The 25,709-nt window shown below is 35.3% G+C and overlaps 1 protein-coding gene across 4 annotated transcripts in view; it reads right to left on the reverse strand.

The window, feature by feature from the left end:
- The window catches only part of DYNC2H1 (dynein cytoplasmic 2 heavy chain 1), a 358,559-nt gene that overhangs the window by 60,946 nt on the left and 271,904 nt on the right, over positions 1-25,709 (reverse strand). For all 4 annotated transcript variants that reach the window (XM_068554132.1, XM_068554131.1, XM_068554130.1 and 1 more), the window contains exons 83-84: positions 17,638-17,754; positions 14,255-14,464 (exon numbers count right to left, since the gene is read on the reverse strand). In XM_068554132.1, the coding sequence (XP_068410233.1) occupies positions 14,255-14,464; positions 17,638-17,754 (327 nt within the window). The remainder of the gene's footprint in view (positions 1-14,254; positions 14,465-17,637; positions 17,755-25,709) is intronic.

Genomic DNA, 25,709 nt, shown 5'->3' on the forward strand with positions numbered 1-25,709 from the left:
GAAGTCCAATTTTTGGAGAGGCCCACGTGGAGATGAACTAAGGCTCCCAGCTCTCAGGCAGCACTGACTTGCCACCCACATGAGTGAGCGGAGTGGAAGAGACAAGCCTTCTCTACCAAGGTCTACCCAAATTTCAGATCTGTAAGCTTAAAATAAAATGATTTTTAAAAAATTATTATGTTTTAACCTGGTAAGTTTTGGTGGCATTCGTTATACAGCAAGACTTAACTGATACAGTTCTTTGGTATCCAGAAGTAGGGTTCTATCTTAACAAAAACCTAAACATATGGCACTGGATTTGAGACTGGGTGGTGGGCTGAAGCTGGAAGAACCTTCAAGAGAACGTAAGTGAAAACACAAATGACTTCTAAGAGAATAGTGGAGGTCTAAGGGACTTTGAGGACTTGAAGGAAAGGGAGGAAACAATCTCAGACAGACAAAAGTACTCTCGGGACCTTAAGGGCATGCATGCCTTGCAGATCCTTTCTGTTAAACAATAAGGCTTCGATGAATCTTAAGGGTGTTGTCCCACAGGCAACACACAAGAAGCCTAAGGTAGAGAAAAAGGCTTATCACAAGATTTATGGCCATAGTTTTTGTCTAATGTTGTGAATCTCAATGAGATTCAAAGCAAACTCACAATATTAGAATCTTGTTCTGGTGTAAGCTTCATCTGTTTGGGATTAATGGGGAAAAGAGGGCACAATTAAAAGAGAACTTTGGACCCCAAAATCCCTATGTGTGGGAAGCAGGCTGAGAAAACCACTCAGCTGCAAACATGGCTAAATCTTATTGAAACGTATGGATAATTAAGAGATGAGAATCAACAGCTCAGAGGGCAAAACCAAGAGCCATGGATAATTATTCCCAGGGAACAATATGGAATCCTAATAAAGGAACTGAAAACATAAGCTTGCTTGGATTTCAGAATTGCTAAGAACACGTGAGCCTCCCATTTCCTCATTTTTTGAGTGGGAATGTCTATCGCGGTTACCTGTCCTACCATTTTATATTGGGTTTGTAGGGGACAAATAACTTATCTCTGCACGTCATAGGTCTTTAGTTGAAAATCATGCTTGAGAAACTGTTTTTGAAGAACCAAACCCAAGAAGCCTCACCCATACTTCCACCTGATTTTGATGACAACATCCGGCCTGAGGCTGTAAAGGAATGAGACATCTGGGGAAACTTGGAAGGAGATGACTGCATTTTACATGTGGGAGAAATGCAAATAATTTGTGTCCAAAGGGCAGACTGCAGCAGCTTCAAAACATGGTCCCAAAATTACTTGATACTCTTCCCATTGAGAGTTGAGGTCTATGTCCACCCCACCCCTTGACAACCCGACCAATAGAATAAGGGAGAAGTGACGCTTTATCAGTTTTCAGATCTAGGCCTTAACAAATTCACAGCTTTCATTTCCTCTTTCTTGGGTATACACTTTTAGATACCATGTTGTGAAGAAGCCAAGTAGTCCATATAGAGAGGCCCATGTGGAGACAGCTAGAGAGCACCCAAGGCCTCTAGCCATGAGTCCTGATAAACTACCAGCCAATAATCAGCACCACCTAGCCAGCCCTGTGACTGAGCGTCCATCAAGTAGATCCTCCTGCTCTAAGCTGAGCTGACTCAGCTGGTGTCACACGAAGCAAAGACAAGCCTTCTCCACCAGACCCTGCCCAAACTGCACACTCATGAGCTAAATAAATGATCGTTCTTGTTTTCAGCCATTTAGTTTCAGGGTAGTTTATTATGTAGCAATAGATAGCTGATAGGTCAGGTTTTTCACATTCTAAGTTTTATGCTTTTCCTGTTGTAGAAAGACAGCTCCTTTATATAGTGTTTAATTACATAAAATAAGTTACTGTGGTAGGCAACCTTTAAGATGCTCCCAGTGATCCCTGACACTCGGCATTCATATCCATCCTTGGGAAATTCCCTCACCTTGAGTATGAACTGGTTTTAGGGACTTGCTTCTAGTGAAAGAATATGGCAAAAGTGACGAGAAGCCACTTCTGAGAGTAGGGTACAAATACTGTGACTTCTGTCTAGCTCACTTTCTCTTCATCTCTTCCTTATTCACTCTGTGTGAAAAAGTTGCATATTGTGAGTTGCTTTATGGAGATGCCCATGTAGCAAGGAACTGATACATCCAGTCAACAGTAAGTGAGGACCTGAGGGCTGCCAACAGCCATCCCATATGTGCTCTGAGAGGCTGCAGTAATTGCAGCCCTGGTGACACCTGACTGCAGACTTGTGGGAGACCCTAAGACAGAACACCCAGCTAAGCTACCCCCAGATCCCGACTCACAGAAACTGTAAGGTGATAACTTTTCGCTGTTTTGTGTCACTAAGTTCCAGGGCAATTTATTACACAGCAATAGATAACTAAGAGAGCTATCAATATTAGTGTCAGATGTAATACTTTCATTCAATAAATATTCAAGTCCTTACTGTCCATCCATTCAGCAATTACTGAGAGCCTATAATGTGCAGGCATTATAAGGTCCTTGCTATCATGGAGCTTACATTTTACTTGGGGGATAAAGGCAATATACTTATTTCTAAATATATTATAAGAAAAAGACTACATAGTGCTAAATCCTATGTAGAGAATTACAACATGATATATGATATGACAGAAGAAATATGAAGTGATAGTGATACGATAGAAGACTATGAGGAATAAAATCTTTACCCTAAAGAGCATTAGAAACCAGTAAAGGAGATACACAGCTAATGTCCCTAATGGTGTTTTAAGAATGACTTATATAGCATGTTTCTGGAGCTAAGAGGAAAAAAATGATTTAATCAAAGAAATCTTAGTAAAGGAAGTATCTGTTAAGCTTTGAAAGTTGTGTTGAATTTTGACAAAGGTAGACATAACTGGAGGGGACTTTTTAAGCTAACGTTTATGTGTTAGTAACTGTGCTGAGCGCTGGATATGTACCGGAAGCAGGTACTATTGTAATTTCCATTTCACAGAGGAGAAAATGGAGACACAAAGAGAACAGCATATCCAAAATCACAGAGCTGGTACATGGCAAGTCCAAGATGTGAACCCAGGTAACCTAACTCTAGAGGCTGTCAGCATTAATTCTGCCTCCAACGTATTTTACATTTCTATAATGTAGTTTCTATATTACACCATTTGAGATTTGTCAACTGAAAAAAAATGCACAATGTGAGAGTTGTGCATTAAGTTTTACTTGGGGCAAAATGAGGACTATAGCCCGGGAGACAGCATTTCAGATAGTTCTGAGAAACTGCTCCAAAGAGGTAGGAGGGAAGGTCAGTATATGTGTGATTTTGATGAAGGGGGAGTACATACATGCAATCAAGCACATATTTTTTGCAGAAGGTTGCTGCTAGTTTTGTGAAGATTCAACATGACAATTATGTATTGGGAATTAAAGTTATAATTATGGGGAAACTAAGGCTTAGAGTAGGTTTAGTTAACTAAACTTTTTTTTTTTTTAATCTAAATGGTAGAGAACTTGAACCCAGGTCTAACTCTAAATGTAAACTTTTTGTTATCCCATGCTTTTCATGAAAGATGTCATAAAAGCAAAACAGGATACAAGCAGATTTCCTAATTTACTCTTTTTCAAGTATCAATCAATTAATTGACAACTCAGCAATCACCTGTTAAATAGCTGCTATTTGCCAATCATTTGTTAGGTCCTGTGGATACAAAGTTATAACACAAGCCCTGTTCACAGACGTTTGTGCTAGAGGGGGAAATAAATAATAAAAGAAGACAGCTACAGACAATACAGTAAGTTCCCTGATAATGACAAGCACTGTGCTTGTGAAACACAGATGTAAGGTACACCAAATTCAAACTGTTCCGAAGGACAAGAGTCAGGAAAGGCTTTCTGGTGGAGATAATGCTTGAGGTGAGTCTCAAACGATAAACAGCTTACAGTAAAGTAAAGAAAGACAGTAGGAAAAGGAAGGGGCATTAATAAAAAAAGACATGAGACAACTGGGCTGATGGTCAGACCATGAAGCTTTTGAATGTTTTTACTGAGGAGCTTAATCTGGAAAGCAATGCTAAAACTAAATTACACTTTAACTAGGGAAGTGACACAATCATATTTGGATTTTAGAAAGATTATCCTAGTAGAAATAGGGAGAACAAGCATTAGGGTGATGAAACTGCAGTCAGAGAGGTGAATTAGGAAGGTACTGTAGAAACACTTGTGCAGCACTTACATGTGCAGGCACTGTTCTCAGCACTTCACCTGTATTAATAACCCTTTAGACTTCACATCAACCCTCTGAGATGGATACAGTTATTACTCCCATTACGAACATTTAGAAACTAAGGTAGAGAAAGGTTAAGTGTCCTGCACAAGTAAACATTCTAGTACATAATCTTGGATGTTTTAAGTCCCACTCCACAACCTTAATATGTTTACTAAATGAACTTTAAAGAAAAGGACCACAGTTAGTAACTCTTTTCCCTTTTCATTTAATAACGTAATTATCTATACTACTGACAAACACCACTATCCTACTAATAAAAATGACGTGCTGATCCTCACACATGAGTGAGACACTGGTAATCCAGTACCTGCACAGTGCTGAAGTTAAGCCAACACTGGATTAGAGTTTTTGGAAATGAATCGACTTTCATTTGACTCAAGCTTATTGCAGTGTCTGACACAGGGAGACGGCATGGAAATTGCTATTTATTTCAAGCGCTAGAAGTTGCACTGGGATTTCACTGTAGGTGGGAAAACAGAACTCAGTTTACATATTTTTTAAAGAAAAGGAGAAAGGAAAAAAGGAAAAAAAATATACAGTTCATTGTAATTTCAATTTCACATGAAGTGATTAACCCATATGGACAGTTTACAAATTATCACTAACTCCTATACTAGCCATAATTTACAACTTTGTACAATTAATTAAATTAGCTAAAATCCATTTTACACACATATACATGATTAGAGAGTTATATTTCAGAAGGATAAAGATAGCTGCAGAGTAAAACACTCTAATAATAGAGCCCTTACTATATAGAGAGGGTCTAATAGAATAGCCTCTCTTCTATTTGGAAGAGAAAGTACAACTCAGAAGATAATTTGTGATAAAAGTTAGAATGTATTCTGATTTAATCTTACTAAGACCTTTACTTACAGCCAAAGATTTCAATTTTCTTAACAGTACAGAGAAACAATCTATAAAACAGCACCAGAACAAACTAAGGACTTTCAGATCCAAGAGATTTATTTAACTGAATTATTTTCTTTTAAAATATGAATCCTATTTTTAAAATCTTTTTATTTTGTGTCTTCCCTTTAAAGAGACTCATATTATTTGCTTTCTCAGGACATGTAACTTCTGTTTTCCATTAAAAAATTATAAAATACTTATGAAGAGATTACACTAAGTTATAAAAAGGTTGGAAAGGTAGAAGCAATCCATTGATGGATGAATGGATAAACAAAATCTGATACAGACCTTCCTCGACTTACAATGGGGCCACATGCAGATAAACCCATTGCAAGTTGAAAATATTGCATATCGAAAATGCATTTAACACACCTAAACCACCAAACATCATAGCGTAGGCTAGCCTGTTTTAAACGTGCCCAGAACACTTACATTAGCCTATGGTTGGGCAAAATCATCTAACACAAAGACTATTTTATAATAAAGTGTAGGATATCTCAAGTAATTTATGGAATACTGTGCTGAAAGTGAAAAACAGAATGGCTGTATAGATACAGAATGGTTGCAGCGTATCAGTTGTTCACCCTGATGATTGAGTGGCTGACTGAGAGCTGCAGCTCTCTGTTGCTGCCCAGCATTTCAAGCATAAGGTACCATGTATCGCTAGCCAGGGAAAAGATCAAACTTCAAAATTCAAAGTATGGTTTCTACTGAATGCATATCACTTTTGCGTCATCATAAAGTAGAAACCACCTTAAGTCGGGGACCATCTGCGTATACACACAATGGAAAATTATTCAGCACTGAAAAAAAAGGGAAATACTGACACATGCTACAATATGGATGAACCTTGAGGATATTATGCTTAGTGATACAAACCAGTCACCAAAAGACAAATGCTGCTTGATTCCACTTATATGAGGTACCTAGAGTAGTCAAATTCATAGAGATAGAAAGTAGAATGGTGGTTGCTGGGGGCTAGGTGGTGGGGGAATGGGAAGTTGTTTAAATGGGTAGCATTTCAGTTTTGTAAAATGGGAAGAGTTCTGGAGATTGGTTGCACAATAGTGTGAATGTACTTAACATTACTGAACTGTACACTTAAAATGGTTAAAATGATAAATTTTATGATATATGTATATTGCCACAATTACAAAACTTCACTGGAAAAATGTGAGAAAGGAAAAGAAGAAACCAGTTTCCTTCTTGAGTCTATGCCAGCATTGTGTGCTTGATAATATTTTTGTTACCCACTTTGAGCTCACTGAATATAGAGACCATGTACTATGCATTTTTCCTATCTCTAGGGCCTGGCATGGTATACAGAGTCCATGGTAGATGGTCAATAAATGTTTGCTGAATATTATTTATTATACCATTCAATTACTAATTTTTTAAAAAAATCCCAACTCCTCCTCCATCCTTGCACATTCTGAAAAAATAGAGTTATAAATAAGATGTCCATACATCCAATTTGCCTAATTATCCCTATTGTCCCAGAGTTCCATCCAGGAAGGAGTCCCTTTCACTCTTAAAACTATAGTTTGGGTGATAAATTTGAAGGTCACTATAGTTATTAAAAAAATTCAAATTTACATAACAATTTGAAGCTAAGATCAATTTAGGGATTGAATCATGACCTCATTAGCACAAAAATTTAACTAAATTAACACAGAATTACCAAAAAAAATTAAAGAGTCAAGCAAGGAAATAAACAAACTGGATAACTGGTAAAACACATTGCTGTTGTGATGAGTAGTACAGCATACCAAAATAATTTTAAAGGCACCTTGAGAAAGGATCTGATGATTGAAAATGGCTATTGGTGGAGAATGATAAATTCTATTAAAAATGTATGTACATTTTAAAACAAGTATTATTTAATATATGTCTTTCCAATATGTAACAGATTCATAGCATCCTCAGCATAGCATACACATACAACTGGAAGCATTAAAAATACTTATAATGAAGCTTTGGGAAAGATGATAAGTTAATCATCAAATATGTTCAGCATGTAAAACGATAATCTATAAATTTTTCCATCTAATAAAATCTAATAAAAACCGATTAAATGTATATTTACTTCTGTGAAATTTATTTCAAAATAATGTTTAACATGTTGAACATATGTTGAATATATGTTTTTGCATTCTCTGAGATTTTAAGAATTTATGGATTCTTTCTGCATTGTTTGCTGTGATAAACTCATTTAGGCCAATGTCATGTTGGTATAATTAAATATATGTATATTTTCTTGATAAAGTGTCTATTCAAATCTTTTTTCTCATTTTTAAAATTGGGATGTTTGTCTTTGCATTTTTGAATTGATTTCTTTTTAATATTTCTAGATATATATTCCTTGGTTAGAGGTATGTCTTGCAAATCTTTTCCCCTAGTCTGTGGCTTACTTTGAATTTTCATAACAGTGTGATCAACTTGGGGATACTTTTTGTATATGTTTGGAGGTACAGGTGTATGTATTATTATTATTATTATTAGGCTTTTGGCTATTTAATTGTTCTACTACCATTTGTTAAAGAAATTTCCCTTTCTCTCTTTAATTGCCCCAGTATATTTGGTGAAAATGAATTGATCATATATCTGTGGGTATATTTCTGAACTCTTTATTCTGTTCTATTGAGCTATATATCTATCTTTATACCATTACCACACTGCTTTGATTACAATATCTTAATAAGTCGTGAAATCATGAAGAGTAAGATCTTCCATTTTACTCTTCTTTTTCAAAATTGTTTAGGCTACACTAGGTCTTTTGCATTTTATTCGAATCAAATTCTCAATCACTACAAAAAAATTCTACAGAGGTTTTTTATTGGGACTGTGTTGAATCTCAGGATCAATCTGGAAAAGACTAACATCTTAACAATAATAATGGGTCTCCTGATCTGTGAACACAGTACAACTTTCAGTGCATCTTCCCATTTATTTAGGTCTTTTAAAATTTCACTCATCAATGTTTTGTAGTTTTCAGTTTGTACAAAAGTTTTACACATCTTTTGTCAATTTTATCCCGATATATCATCTTTCTGCTATTATTACAAATGGTACTTTTACATTTCAATACTCAATAGTTTGTTTCCAGGATATACATCATTTTTAATGTATTTACCAAAAGCTTGCTAAACTTAAACTCTCTTACTAGCCTTAGAGCTTTTATATTTCTTAAGATCTTGTGAATAGTTTGTCATATCCTCTACAAAAAAAAGACAGGTTTCCTTCTTCCTTTCCAGTTTGTACGGCTTTTATTTCTTTTTCTTAACTTGTTGCGCTAGCTAGGACCTTCAGTATAATGCTGAAAAGAAGTGGTGAGACCTCAATGTTTTATTACCAATCTTAGGGGGAAAACATTCAGTCTTTTACTCTTATGTTAGCTATAGGTTTTTCATAGGTGACCTTTATCTGGTTAAGAAGGTTGACCTCAAATTCCAATTTAGTGAAAGGTTTTGTCATGACTGGATGCTGAATTTTGTCAAATGCTTTTTCTGTCTCTATAAAGATAATCACGATTTTTAAAATTAGTTATTAAAATGGTAAATAACGTCGATTTTTTATTAACTCAAACTTGTATTCTTAAGATAAACCCCACTTGGTTATCCATTTTTATACTTTTTTGGATTCAATTTGTTAATATATTGGTAAGAATTTTAGTGTCTATTATATTCATGAAGGAAATTAGTCTGTAGATTTCTTTTATTATGATGTATTTGTTAGGTTTTATTATCAGGCGATGCTGGTCTCACAGAAAAAGCAGGGAAGTATTCCTGCCTCTACTATTTTCTGAAATAGTTTACAGATTTGGTATTATTTCTTCCTTAAATATTTGTTAGATTTCACCAGCGAATTCTAGGAGCTCTCTTTGTGGGAAGGTTTTTAATAACAAATTCAACTTCCTTAATAGATATAGGCTATGGGTTACCTATTTCTTCTTGAATGAGCTTTGGTAGTTTGTATCTTTCAAGGAATTTGTACATTTCATCTAAGTTCATCTAAATATATTCTCTTATCATGGCAAATGATGGTTATAAGTTAGGGATACTGAAGCAGAATTCCAAGATACTAGAGACTCTGGGTATTTGCAGGCCCCTTTGTTCTTACGTAGATCAATAAAAACTGATTTCCATTTATAAGTATACATAATCAAATTTTGATGTAAGTAAAGCTAGAGATGAGAAGGTGGGGGAATTCCATCCTAGTATTTAGTAGGCCTGTGGAGATGAGTATGTGGGGTTCAGTCTTCATAAAGCTGATATCTGTCTCTTGTTACAAAGACTACCATTCAGCTTCATGATCAAATTAACAAAATATTCAATGAGAGATGAAGTGCAAAGAATACTGATCTAGGAAACACAACATCAGGACTGCAGTATGGGCTTTGACACTTTACCAGAATACCAACTCCTTTCAGCTTCAGTTTTCTAATCTAAGTAAAAGGAAGATGATGAGAGTAGAAAATTAGATGAGGGCTACACAAGTGCACTACAACTGGTAAAATGCTATATAAAACATAAGCTACTACTTTATTCTAATGGAAAAATGCTAATTATTCAACATTAATAATTATCATTTGGTAAAACAGTTTGGGAATGACTTTTCTAAGAACTTATTTGTATGAAGGTAGGTAAATTTTAAAAGGGGGGGCCTTTAAGAAAAGATGGGGTCTCCAACCGTTTTATAAGAACCATTTTATTTTTTCTTTTCTCCCAAAGACTGGAAAATCAATGACGGAGGTGGCACAGATGGTTACGAAGTGGAGTGGGGATGGCACAAGATGAGGAAGGAGGTGCTACTGACATTTTTATGAGACTTCTGACTACAGAACAGCGTTTCTCAAACCTTAGCATGCATCAGACCCACCTCAAGGGATGGATAAAAAACAGATTGCAGGGCAACACACTTAGAATTTATGATCAAACAGTCTGAGGTGGGGCCTGAGAATTCATAATTTTACGAAGTTCTCAGGTGATACTGATGCTATTGGTTTTGAGACCATGCTTTGAGAGACACTGCTATAAAGACCATGGCAGAGAAAGGAGTGAAAGGAAAAACCTGTCTAGCAGAGATCTTAACTCTTAGATATCCTGAAGTTATATAATAAAGCTTTATGTGCGTGTGTATATATATTTTAAGAGAGTGCATCTTTTTCCTTCAATTTTCAAAACTGTCAGTGATCTGAAAAAGGTTAAACACCAGTTGTTTGGAAACTTATTTTAAAGAATCAGGATCCATTAGCAATTGTGCTGTATTGTTGAGTGACTCCCTGATTTAAAAAATTAAAAAGCCATTTAGTGTTACTACCCAGTACATCAGGATAAACTGAAATATATAGGAAATACTTACATTGGATTTAAAGCGGTACTATTAAAATAATTTTTTTAAAAAGCAACACAATCTATTAATTTCTACAAAGTGGTAATACCCTTAGTGATTATTCAGCAAGAAAGATGAGGTAATTTAGTGTTCTATCTTTTCAATTTTTGCATATCTTTTAAATCATGATTTAAAGCCTTTGTTCTAATATGTAAAAGAAAAATAACAATATTCTACAATATCATTGTCCTTAACAAACAAATTATAAGTATTGTAACTTTTTACAAAAAAAGTTTCAGTAGATCACCAGAAAAGTGTCAAGGAAATAAAAGTCATAATTCTCTTTAGGAAAATTCTTAGTCCAATCATTTCAGATACAGTAAAGAAAATGTCAAGTACTGAACTATTTCCTAAATTACATTAAATCATATCACATAATTCAAAACTTGTCACATTCAAATGTAATAAAACATTAAACTTTTATCCTGAAATAAATGGGATAGTACTAGATTCAAATCTTTGGTAAAGCTCATTAGAAAGTAAATGTCAAAACTATTTTACTGATCTTATCCTAGTGAAAGTCAGCCGAGTCTCATTTGAGTTTCACCAAACACCCTGAAATATTTCCAAAGCCACTATCTGTGATAGAATTTAAATATACTTTGTAAAACACATTTTTTATCCTTTGAAAGAATTTTAACAAATTCACTTTCATGCAAATTATACAAATATTTCAAAAACAGTGATATTTCAGAGGCTATATTTCTGAAATCAAAGTGTAATGTAGAATACTTAATATAGTAAATTAACAATGAGATTGCATACATCTTACATAAACATATTTTTAAGAAATAAGTCATCAGGTCTTGTTGCTATACCAAATAGGAAATACTTAGCAGATCTTAATGGGCCAAGGGAAAAGGAAGAAATGTTATAAAGAATTAAAAATCTATGACCATTTTCTAAAATACCATTCTTTGGTCTTATTCAAGGAAAATGTTTCATATAATAAAACCCATTTAGTTCTTTGTTATCTGTTAATAAGATCTGTTGTAAGCCACATTATATTACAATCATAAAACATAATTTAAGTTACTTTTTTCAAGTGTTTATGCCAAAGATTACCCAGATGGTTAACAGTAGAAGCAAAACAAGAAACCATGTTTGCCATTACCTTCCATATTTTTCATTAATATTACATAGAACCCCCTTGAACTACCCTATTCTATGCCTTAACCACCTCTAACTGAGATGAATAAATAGTAACGTACATGGTGTCCCTACTTCTATACACTCATTTTGCACAATTTTATCAGATGAATGCTCCAAAAGCTGTTTTTCACACAATGAAGTTCTCTTAAAGTAACAATGACAAAAACAACTAACATTTAGAGGGTACTTCCTATGTGTACTCATGATATAATTTAACTTTCATAACAATCCCATGATGTAGGTCCCTTTATGACTCTCATTTGACAAATGGGAAAGGTAACGTATAGAGAGGTTTAAGTGACCTACCCAAGGTCACACAGCTACTAAGTGGTAGAATAGAATGAAAGAGGCAGACCTATTCTGGAAGCCACATTCCTAGCTACTTTATTACATTATATCTACATGAAAATATTCTTATTGCCTATTGCATTTAATCCAAGCTCTTCTCTTTGGCTTTAAAGACTTCAAAATCTGATGTAACCTTAATTTTACTACAGTTCTTTGTATACCAGTCCCACTGGTCTTACTGTTCTCTTCTACACAAGTCATGTTCTTACATCATCGTTATTCTCCTCTTACACTTAATGCAACTATATATAATTGGTCTATACCATACATTTTGCCCTTATACAGCATGTAGATGGATTTTAAAGAAATACACTCTCATGAGTATTTATCTTTTCATAAATAAATTTAAAACATTTACATTTATGATGACAATCAGACCTGCCTAGATTCAAATCCTGACTTTGTAAACTATTCATTGTGTGACTCTGGTTAAGTTATATAATGTCCCTCTGCCTTAGGTTCCTCACAGTAAAATGGGATAACACAGCACCCTCTTGTAGTGTTAATGTGGTGATTAAATAAGTTAATTAATGTAATTTTAAACTTCTTAGAACCCTTTCCCACTGGTTCCTTCACTGTGTCATGAAGCTTTCATGACTGATAATATATCTACTTCAAATTATAAACAAATTAGTTATAGTTTATAGTATAATACAATACTACAGTATTCTGATAATCACAGTTGATAAATAGAGATAAAAATCTATATACAAAGAAACAATGCAAAGCTGAGATTCTTTTCCAGGGTAAAGGAAAAAGGAACATAAGCTTGCTGGAATAGGTCTTTTTGTATATGTGAAAAAGAATATTACAACAGACTGAAAGTTTCTGTCCCCCCAAAATTCATATGTTGAAACCCTAAACCCTGATGTGATGATACTTGGAGATGAGGCTTTGGGGAATTAATTAGGTCATAAGGGTGGAGCCTTCATGATGGAATTAGTGCCCTCATAAGAAGAGACAGGAGAGAGTTTGCTTTTTCTCTCATTCCTCTCTACTAAGTGAGGACACAGCAAGAAGACAGCCATCAGCAAAACAGGAAGCAGGTCTCACCATACACCAGATCTAATAGCATCTTGATTTTAGACTTCCTAGCCTCCAGAATTGTGAGAAATAAATACTTGTTGTTTAAGCCATCCATTCAATGTTAATTTGTTATAGCAGCCTGAATTAAAAGAGATATCTTTTTTATGTTAGGGAGTAAGATATAGGAAGTTCTAGGAAGCCTACCTTTTATCTTCAAACAGAGAAGACTTTAGGTTGACTACCAGAAATTTCTCTAAATTGAGGGTAAACAGCAGGGAAAAAAAAACAAAAACAAAAGCACTTTTCTTTCTGAATTCCTATAGAGCTCTAGTGAAATCTTTTCCAGATGCCAAGCTCTACAAAGTTTTTTTTTCCAAAAAGCTAAAGTGAATCTATATAAGATGCTCAAAATTTTTTGTTTCTATCCAATAGACCTGAAATAACATGGATTTTAATGTTATTTACAATGGTCCAATTACTCAGCAAGAGATGTGTTGATTTCCTTTTCCTCTGCTTATGATTTTTCTACTCGGTAACCATCCTTCCCTTACTTGTAGTAAATGTGTTACAGATGGAGCTGAATCTATCCTCAGCTCCCAGGTTAGGCATTTGGCTAAAGCCCTAGCCAATGAGAGCTTTGCATACCCTGCTCACAGAACTAGTATGGGACTAGGCATAAAACACAAGCCATTCTGTATGAATCAAAGCTAATCCCAAGATTTTTTGCTTGAGTTGCCATGAAACAGGTGTTCTTTCTGTTGGACTTAGAACTCAGAGGATATAAGACTCAGACTGCTGGGATACCACCACGTGTAGAGGACCCACCCAAAAGTGAAATTAATATGGAGGATGTACAAATACACACACACACACACAGACAAAAAATATGACTAGAGAGGTAGATAAATAACACAAGCTGAGATCCTAATGACAATTTTAAGCTCCTGCTAAGCTGACTTAATGCTAGCTACCCTTGGATCCTTCAGTTACAACAGCCAATTAATTCCTATATGGCTTAAGCTACTTTAACTTGGGTTTTCTGTTATAGTTACAGTTTACAGTAAACTGTAAGACTCCTGACAAATGTATACCTGATGGAAGAGCCACTTATATAAATGAAAAAAAACCCCACATATATATAGTATTGGCTCACCTTTTGGTTTAATAAAGCACTTGCCAATTTCTGCACTTCTGAACTCAATAAGGTGGCTCCTCTGATGACTTTGCTGAGAGCGGCAAGAGACTGATGAACACTTTGTACTAAGCGAATGGCATTAAATTGTTCAAGAACGATGAATGATAATATTGGAGATCCTTGTCGATCATTAGGAGGCAACACTTTCTGATGAATCAGGTTTGAATTCTAAAAAGATTAATATGCCATGTCATATTAACTGAAAAGTAACACAAATCACTGATACATTAAAACATTCAAAAGTTATTAAAACCTTTTGCTGGTCTATCTTGTTTTGAAATACTCTCTTTTATGACTGGCCAAATTTATTAAATCTGTAAATACATAGGAAGGGAATTCTGGAGTTCACCAACACTGAAGTGGTGTGGGGGTGGGAACTGAGAAAGGGGAACCATGCTGAGAAGGAGCAGTCAATATAGGTGGAAAATGGTAAGAACGGCACACTGTAAGCCAATGCAAAGAGAGCAACACAGCTAAATTACCACTCTACCGCTGTCAGGAGAGCAGAAGGAATCATGGCTATGAAAAATATGTGAATGGATATTTAATTCAATTTGAGAATTACCTGTATGTATATTTGAAAAATCACACTAAAGATCTTGTACCAGTGAATATTATATCTTAGTATTTATTTCTACGTCTATACTTTAACAGAGGCTCTGATACATGGAACTTCTAGGGCTTCTCAAATTGTTAAGAAAAACTCAAGGAATCCCAGATGTTTCTAAACAGCTTATTTGGTTAGGAGGAAAAAAAATCACCTTCAATAGTATTCTAAAAGTGTCAAAGAACTGTCAAGAGATAAATCTGGGAAGGCCTGTACTCTTACCTGCTCTCCATTATCTTAATTTTCTCTATATATTCTGCTTACAATCCTAGTTAAGGATCCCCTCTCTTTGTTCTAATGGTTGTCACATTCATATCTTCCATGAGAGCACTGTCTCTTTTTCATGTATCTGGCATGATAATTTAATATCATAAAATGGTGATCTAACATGGCTATTGCCATTAAATAAATAATCATGAAATACATTTTATTGTCATGAGATCATTCCTGAGGATAGATTTAGACTATGAGTTCAAATTTAGGCATTTTATTTCTATTACTGCTATATTTGAAATATTAAAGCTGCTGAAATCATTTTTGATAGACATAAAAATGTACATAAATATACCCACTTAAATAAATGGTGGTGAACTCAAAACTAAATCTAGAAGAGAAAAAGAGTATAATATTTTGAAAATTAATTAGAATTATTACCCCGTAGATTGAAATGAACTATCTGAACCAGAGCATGCAATAAATAATACTTAACACATCTTTAACCTCAATCAATTAAATAATAAAACTGACATAAAATTTAGGTTATAGATTTTCCATAACTCCTTATATTAAAAACCATTCCTGGAAGTGAATAATATGTGGTACCTAAATCTTTATCAATCTTATACTAAGATTGGCAAAGATTAGCAAATAATAATTTAGTTTATGGATTTTTATCCATCCTATTAAATTGATGAGACAAATCTGCACTGTTTGCACTATTACTTTATAGAAGAAGAACACCCAAACTTAGGTCATTCAAGCAAGATTCCACTTCTCTATAATGTAAGAAAACAGAAAACTTACCGGACTGTTATAAAGGCTGATTTAGGAGAGTAACTATCAAAAATACTTAAAATTCAAATAGAGTTCAAGTAAGAAGTATGGTCTAGAGATGTGCAGTTAGTGTAAAATACCAGCTGAATTTCAAAGACTTAATATGAAAAAAGGATGTAAAATACCACATTAATAATTTTTTATATTGATCACATGTTGAAATGCTAATATTTTGAATGTATCAGGTTAAATAAAATATATTATTAAAATTAATTTCACTTGTTTCTTCATACTTATTTAAATGTGGCTGCTAGAAAATTTTAAATTACAAATATGGCTCCTATTTGTGTTTCACATTATATTTCTATTGCATAGTGCTGGTCTAGAAACTATCAAGTAAAATGATATAAGTTCAGCAATAAGAACAGAAGGACAGAGGAGAAAACAGCATATAGTAGGGTCTCAAAAAGTGTTTGATTAATGAAAGATGAAAAAAATTGTGAAAAAAATGAATAGTAAGACACTGTGATATAAGCTTTGATAAATTAATGACTGAGAAAAATATAGCAGAATACATCAAAGTATATTGTAATATATATTATTACGTAATCCATTTCCTACAGGCCTTCAAAAATTTTTGATAAAAAATTAATGTAAAATAACTTTAACTCAAAAATAAATGTAGGTATCTTATACATTCTAAAAGGATGAAGTATAGAGAAAATTTATAGCAGTAGTAACATGTTAGAGTATTACATAACCTTAAAACAAAAAAACTTAAATTAAGTATTATTTACAATTCACATAGCTAAAATCACCATGAGTAAATTATAACTCATCATTATAGTACGCTTTTTAGTGAAACTATCGAGGGATGACAGTCATATCTTTAGTCAATTGGTTATAAGAAAAGCTTTTTCTTTCTTCACAAACACAATTGATTGAATCATGCACTTTTGAAGGATATCTTTGACATTTTAAAGTTCATCTTGGGCTTCCCTGGTGGCGCAGTGGTTGAGACTCTGCCTGCCAATGCAGCGGACATGGGTTTGAGCCCTGGTCTGGGAAGATCCCACATGCCGCGGAGCAACTGGGCCCGTGAGCCACAACAACTGAGCCTGCGCATCTGGAGACTGTGCTCCGTAACAAGAGAGGCCACGATAGTGAGAGGCCTGCGCACCGCGATGAAGAGTGGCTCCCACTCGCCGCAACTAGAGAAAGCCCTCGCGTTGTAAAATTATATTTTTTTAATTCCAGAAAGTAAGTCCTTATTCAATTAGAATAGTAATCATAATACTGTAATGGTTTTGCCTAGTGAGCAAGCAACCATCTATAATCTATAACTATTTTACAGTATAGAAACAAGTCAACTCCAGTTGATGAATTGCTTTTCCTTAGCACTTGGATTCCTTTGAAAAATTTCACCTTTAACAGCAGTCACTGACTTTACAGAAAGAGGAGAGAGAAGACAAGCAGTGAGCAAAATATGTATCGGACATAGAGGATGTCATAGTACATTACCAGGATAAGACAAATTACACGGTAACACCGCTTCTTGGGCTGATCTACTTCTATTACTTTTATTTCCTCCATCTTTTTCCAGGATACTGTATACATTAAGGGCAGATCCATGCAAAAATTTACCAACATATTTACCAACATGGACAATTTGGGGATAAAACTGGAAAAAAAGGATAGGGAAAAAAAAGGGAAAACAAAGGAAGAATATTCCACTACTAACCTGGTTTAATTTCTTCCAGAGACTGAGGACAGGAGAAAGTTCATTAGACCAGATTTCTCTATCAAATTTGCTACCAGCTGTTACTGATCTGCCCAAGATCCTCAACTGTGAAATAACCTGAATGAAGAAAATAATAAGTAGCAATAAATGAACATAACTTCATTCAGAGGGAAAGCATCGATACAAAATAGCCATATTTACTTATAAAGACTGAATATATATATTATAAACAAGTTTTAATCCCATTTTCCCTGTTCAATTGGATTAATATTTTACTGATTTATTTCAGCAGTTAAAAGGCAAAAGAACTTAAATGGTGAGAGAAACCACTGTACAAATTACATATTGTAATGGCTCTTCATTTGAAAAGCTTCTTCTTTAGCCAGAAATCTCTAATTATCCATTATTAATAACCTCTCTATTTGCTCATTTCTGAAATCAAAAATATTTTTCAGTTTGAATAATTTAAATTGAATAATATCAAAATGCTGATAAATTAAAGATAGTTTTTTTGAAAAGATGAAATGAGTGGAAAGATAGTAAATAGCATAGCAAACCATAAAATAGTAAAACAATTTTAAGTAATTATTGGCTGGTAAAAATTACAATAAATCTAAGTTTTAAGGTTCTATATCAATTTTAAGTTATTTCAATGTTTCTTCTAGACATGAGACTCAAATGAAAGAGGTATAGATCAATTAATTAAAATCAGACAAAGTAAATCCTTCTTTCCTATTTAAGGCTTTCAATTTTGTAACATTTTTATCAGCTTCTCTATCATCATTCTCATCAAGATTAATTCACTCACATTTTCTTTTCTAAAATAGTGTTTAATGGCTTCAATTTCAATAATATCAATCAGTCTTCTTAATCATTTGCTAAGAATGATCCAGAATATTACTGAGTATTCTATATATGGTATTATAGATATTGGGAGAGGTGTATAAAAATCAATGAGGTATGTACTGATGGTTCTTCATAAATATTTCAACTAAATATTAAAATTGTGCTATATCATTGCTTATCTGCCATAAACAAAATAAATCCCCAAATCCAGACAATATGTTTTCCTAAGCTAGTATTTTAAACATCAACATTTGCAGTGTGTTGACTACTTTTTTTCTGTTTTACTTTTTGAGAGATGTAAATTGTTTTTCCTTTTTAAGAGACAGGGCTGTATTTAATATTTTGGGGGTTCTTACATTATTAAAGTTCACAATAAAATAAGGGCCATACATATTTCAAAATAAATGCACTACTTAATTGTTAAACATACAGAATCCTGCTGTTAAACTCAAGTTACTTCTAGAGCTTTTGATTGATTCTCTAATCTAGAAAAAACTGGTGACTCAGTGTTTCATTTTCTTTGTTTTTCTGATAAATTATTTTCATTTGCTCTAGCTGAACCCTACAACAGCACCTAATTTATCAGCTGTGCTAGACCACAAAACATCACTAGTTGGTAGTCATGAGAAGTGCTATTTTGACTCTGGTAACATTGGCTATCACTTATTTGTGCCTTAAATTTGTCAAACATGACAGAAAACAAATAAGAATGCAAAGAGATATCTAAAGGAAAAAAGGTTCAAATATTTTTTTACACATGATGTTATAAACTATTTTAAAAATAAAATGTTTAACAACCCAAAAATGGTTGTTTTCTTCCCAGAAAAATAACATGCGAGGCTTGCTTTTCATAATAACACTACCATAATATATTATAAACTTTAATGAACAGAGAGTAATGAAAAGGGAGTTCAAATGCATAATAAAAATATTTTATAATGAGGATAGGGCTATAACTTGTAACAGTGGACGATCTTTTTTTTTTTTTACAAAATCTGACATACTCATCTTTTTACAAAGCACAGATGATAAAATGTCTGTCCATTATACATGTTTTAAACCAATTAAACGTACTTTTTTTCAATGATACTCCTTTAAAATGGTGTCAAAGGGGATGAAATTTCCCAAGAAAAACATACATCACTTCTTCCATGCTCTAAGCGTACTGAACAGCTTGCATTATGCCACTGGCATGCTTTGCGGCATCTATGCGGTTGGAGGGGAGCTGCAGAAGATGCTGTCACCCCTATTCCATCTGTTCTCATTCCAAAGAACAATGAGAGACATTTCAGGAATACCTATGCTTCTCCTGAACAATTGGTGTGATTTTATTGTAGCATACTACATCTTATACACAATTGTATTTTCCTTTTCTTTTGGAAGTTATAAAGCACACAGAAGAATTTCTGATCTAACAATAACACCTTTATAGAACCTTAGAGCATGAGCTTTGTTGTTTGTTTTGTCTTCTTTTAGCATAAATTGTTTCCCTAGTTTTATTTTCTTTTCATTTCCTAATTTTCTTTGATTTCCTCAACTATTGATTTTACACTAATAGATCGTCTGTATTTTTGTAAGTCACATCCAGTTTAATCCTTCTAGGAATGAGAAAGAATATAGATTTTAAAAATGAACGCTCATTCTCAAATTACAGATGAGAAATGGGATTGTCCAAGAAATTAAGTAAATTACATGTTTGAGGGGACACCTATAAGATGGAGGAGGAATAAGAAGTGGAGATCACCTTCCTCAGCACAAATACATCAAAAATACATCTACATGTGAAACAACTCCTACAGAACACCTACTGAACGCTGAAGACCTCAGACTTCCCAGAAGGCAAAAAACTCCCCACGTACCTGGGTAGGGCAAAAGGAAAAAGGAAAAACAGAGACAAAATAATAGGGACAGAACCTGCACCTCTGGGAGGGAGCTGTGAAGGAGGAAAAGTTTCCATACACTAGGAAGACCCTTCACAGGCGGAGACGGCGGGTGGCTGGGGGGAAGCTTCAGAGCCACGGAGGAGAGCACAGCAACAAGGGTGCAGAGGGCAAAGCGGAGAGATTCCTGCACAGAGGTTCAGTGCCGACCAGCATTCACCAGCCTGAGAGGCTTGTCTGCTCACCCACCAGGGTGGGTGGGGGCTGGGAGCTGAGGCTCGGGCTTTGGAGGTCAGATCCCAGGGAGAGGACTGGGGTTGGCTGCGTGAACACAGCCTGAAGGGGGCTAATGCACCACAGCAAGCCGGAAGGGAGTCCGGGAAAAAGTCTGGACCTGCCTAAGAGGCAACAGACCATTGTTTCGGGGTGTTCCAGGAGAGGGGATTCAGAGCACCGCCTAAATGAGCTACAGAGACGGGCGTGAACCACGGCTATCAGCGCAGACACCAGAGACGGCATGAAATGCTAAGGCTGCTGCTGCAGCCACCAAGAAGCCTGTGTGCAAGCACAGGTCACTATCCACACCTGCCCTCCAGGGAGCCATTGCACCCTGCCACTGCCAGGGTCCCCTGATCCAGGGACAACTTCCCCAGGAGAACACACGGCGTGCCTCAGGCTGTTGCAAGGTTATGCCAGCCTCTGCTGCCGCAGGCTCACCCTGCATTCCATACCCCTCCCTCCCCACAGTGTGAACAAGCCAGAGCCCCCTAATCGGCTGCTCCTTTAACCCCGTCCTGTCTGGGCTGGGAACAGATACCCTCAGGCGACCCACGTGCAGAGGTGGGGCCACATCCAAAGCTGAACCCCAGGAGCTGTGTGAACAAAGAAGACAAAGGGAAGTTTCTCCCAGCAGCCTCAGGAGCAGTGGATTAAATCTCCACAATCAACTTGATGTACCCTGCATCTGTGTAATACCTGAATAGACAAGGAACCATCCCAAAACTGAGGCAGTGGACTTTGGGAGAAACTGTAGACTTGGGGTTTGCTTTCTGCATCTAATTGGTTTCTGGTATTATGATTATCTTACTTTAGTATTCAGAGCTTATTATCACTGGTAGATTTGCTTATTGATTTCGTTGCTCTCTTACTTTTTTTTAATATATATATATTTATCCTTTTTCTCTTTTGGTGAGTGTGTATGTGTATGCTTCTTTGTGTGATTTTGTCTGTATAGCTTTGCTTTTACCATTTGTCCTAGGGTTCTGTCTGTCTGTTTTTGGGGGTTTTTTTAGTATAGTTTTTAGCACTTGTTATCATTGGTCGATTTGTTTTTTGGTTTGCTTGCTCTCTTCTTTTCGTTTTATTTTTTTAATTTTAATAATAAATATTTTTTATTTTGTATTTAAATGCCTTTATATTATTTCACTTTTTTCTTTCTTTCTTTCTTTTTTTATTTTCTCCCTTTTCTTCTGAGCCGTGTGGTAGACAGTGTCTTGGTGCTCTGGCTGGGTGTCAGGCCTGTGCCTCTGAGGCGGGAGAGCTGAGTACAGGACACTGGTCCACCATAGACCTCCCGGCCCCATGTATTATCAAACAGCAAAAGCTCTACCAGAGATCTCCATCTCAACGCTAAGACCCAGCTCCACTCAACAACCAGCAAGCTATAGTGCTGGACACCCTATGCCAAGCAACCAGCAAGACAGGAAAACAACCCCACCCATTAGCAGAGAGGCTGCCTAAAATCATAATAAGGTCACAGACACCCCAAAACACACCACTGGACGTGGTACTGCCCACCAGAAAGATAAAATTCAGCCTCATCCACCAGAACACAGGTAACAAACCCCTCCACCAGGAGGCCTACACAACCCACTGAACCAACCTTACCCACTGGGGGCACACACCAAAAACAACGGGAACTAGGAACCTGCAGCCTGTGAAAAGGAGACCCCAAACACAGTAAGTTAAGCAAAATGAGAAGACACAAAATAACACAGCAGATGAAGGAGCAAGGTAAAAACCCACCAGAGAAAACAAATGAAGAGGAAATAGGAAGTCTACCTGAAAAAGAATTCAGAGGAATGATAGTAAAGATGATCCAAAATCTTAGAAATAAAATGGACAAAATACAAGGAACGTTTAACAAGGACCTAGAAGAACTAAAGAGCAAACAAACAGTGATGAACAACACAATAAATGAAATAAAAAAATCCCTAGAAGGAATCAACAGCAGAATAACAGAGGCAGAAGAACGGATAAGTGACCTGGAAGATAAAATAGTGGAAATAACCACCACAGAGCAGAATAAAGAAAAAAGAATGAAAAGAATTGAGGACAGTCTCAGAGACCTCTGGGACAACATTAAACACAACAACATTCCAATTATAGGGGTCCCAGAAGAAGAAGAGAAAAAGAAAGGGACTGAGAACATATTTGAAGAGATTATAGTTGAAAACTTCCCAAATATGGGAAAGGAAATACTCAAGTCCAGGAAGCAGACAGTCCCATACGGGATAAATCCAAGGAGAAAAACGTCAAGACACATGTTAATCAAACAATCAAAAATTAAATACAAAGAAAAAATATTAAAAGCAGCAAGGGAAAAGCAACAAATAACATACAAGGGAATCCCTATAAGGTTAACAGCTGATCTTTCAGCAGAAACTCTGCAAGCCAGAAGAGGGTGGCAGGACACATTTCAAATGATGAAACGGAAAAACCTACAACCAAGATTATTCTACCCAGCAGGGATCTCATTCAGATTCAACGAAGAAACGAAAACCTTCACAGACAAGCAAAAGCTAAGAGAATTCAGTGCCACCAAACCAGCTTTAAAAAAAATGCTAAAGGAAATTCTCTCGGCAGGAAACACAAGACAAGGAAAAGACCTACAATAATAAACCCAAAGCAATTAAGAAAAAGGTAATAGGAACATACATATCAGTAACTACCTTAAATGTGAATGGATTAAATGCTGCAACAAAAGACACAGGTTTGCTGAATGGCTACAAAAACAAGACCCATATATATGCTGTCTACAAGACACCCACTTCAAACCCAGGGACACATACAGACTGAAAGTGAGGGGTTGGAAAAAGATGTTCCATGCAAATGGAAATCAAAAGAAAGCTGGAGTACCAATTCTCATATGAGACAAAATAGACTTTAAAATGAAGACTATTACAAGTGACAAAGAAGGACACTACATAATGATCAAGGGATCAATCCAAGAAGATATAACAATTGTAAATATTTATGCACCCAACATAGGAGCACCTCAACACATAAGGCAAATGCTAACAGCCATAAAAGGGGAAATTCCCAGAGTATGGGACTTTAACACCCCACTCTCACCAATGGACAGATCATCCAAAATGGAAATAAATAAGGAAACACAAGCTTTAAATGATACATTAAACAAGATGGACTTAATTGATATTTATAGGAGATTCCAACCAAAAACAACAGAATACACATTTTTCTCAAGTGCTCATGGAACATTCTCCAGGTTAGATCATATCTTGGGTCACAAATCAAGCCTTGGTAACTCTAAGAAAATTGAAATCATATCAAGTATCTTTTCCAACCACAAGGCTATGAGACTAGATGTCAATTACAGGAAAACGTGTAAAAAATACAAACAAATGGAGGCTAAGTAATACAATACTAAATAACCAAGAGATTACTGAAGAAATCAAAGAGGAAATCAAACAATACCTAGAAACAAATGACAATGAAAGCACGACGACCCAAAACCTATGGGATGCATTAAAAGCAGTTCTAAGAGGGCAGTTCATAGGAATACAATCCTACCTCAAGAAACAAGAAACATCTCAAATAAAAAACCTAACCTTACACTTAAAGCAGTTAGAGAAAGAAGAACAAAAAAAGCCCCAAAGTTAGCAGAAGGAAAGAAATCATAAAGATCAGATCAGAAATAAATGAAAAAGAAATGAGGAAACAAGAGCAAAGATCAATAAAACTAGAAGCTGTTTTTAGAAAAGATAAACAAAATTGAAAAACCATTAGTCAGACTCATCAAGAAAAAAAGGTACAAGACGCATATCAATAGAATTAGAAATGAAAAAGGAGAAGTAACAACAGATACTGCAGAAATAAAAAGGATCATGAGAGATTACTAGAAGCAACTACAAGCCAATAAATTGGACAACCTGGAAGAAATGGACAAATTTTTAGAAAAGCACAACCGTCCAAGACTGAACCAGGAAGAAATAGAAAATATAAAAAGACCAATCACAAGCACTGACATTAAAACTGTGATTAAAAATCTTCCACAAAACCCCAGGACCAGATGGCTTCTCAGGCGAATTCTATCAAACATTTAGAGAAGAGCAAACACCTATCCTTCTTAAACTCTTCCAAAACATACTAGAGGGAGGAACACTTCCAAACTCATTCTACGAGGACACCATCACCCTGATACCAAAACCAGACAAAGATGTCACAAAGAAAGAAAACTACAGGCCAATATCACTCATGAACATAGTTGCAAAAATCCGCAACAAAATACTAGCAAACAGAATCCAAAAGCACATTAAAAGGATCATACACCATGATCAAGTGGGGTTTATCCCAGGAATGCAATGATTCTTCAATATACGCAAATCAATCAATGTGATACACCATATTAACAAACTGAAGAATAAAAACCATATAATCATCTCAATAGATGCAGAAAAAGCTTTTGACAAAATTCAATACCCCTTTATGATAAAAACCCTCCAGAAAATAGGCACAGAGGGAACTTACCGCAACATAATAAAGGCCATATATGAAAAACCCACACCAACATCGTCCTCAATAGTGAAAAACTGAAACCATTTCTCCATTTGTTTGTTCCACACCAACATCGTCCTCAATAGTGAAAAACTGAAACCATTTCCACTAAGATCAGGAATAATAGAGGGTTGCCCACTGTAACCACTATTATTCAACACTGTTTTGGAAGTTTTAGCCACAGCAATCAGAGAAGGAAAAGAAATAAAAGAAATCCAAATCGGAAAAGAAGTAGTAAAGCTGTCACTGTTTGAGGATGACATGATACTATACATAGAGAATCCTAAAGATACTACCAGAAAACTACTAGGGCTAATCAATGAATTTGGTCAAGTAGCAGGATACAAAATTAATGCACAGAAATCTTTTGCATTCCTATATACTAATGCTGAAAAAACTGAAAGAGAAATTAAGGAAACATTCCCATTTACCACTGCAACAAAAAGAATAAAATACCTAGGAATAAACCTACCTAAGGAGACAAAAGACCTGTATGCAGAAAAGTGTAAGACACTGATGAAAGAAATTTAAGAAGATACGAACAGATGG

This window comes from Eschrichtius robustus, chromosome 11, assembly GCF_028021215.1.
Source record: "Eschrichtius robustus isolate mEscRob2 chromosome 11, mEscRob2.pri, whole genome shotgun sequence".
Classification (NCBI taxonomy): domain Eukaryota; kingdom Metazoa; phylum Chordata; class Mammalia; order Artiodactyla; family Eschrichtiidae; genus Eschrichtius; species Eschrichtius robustus.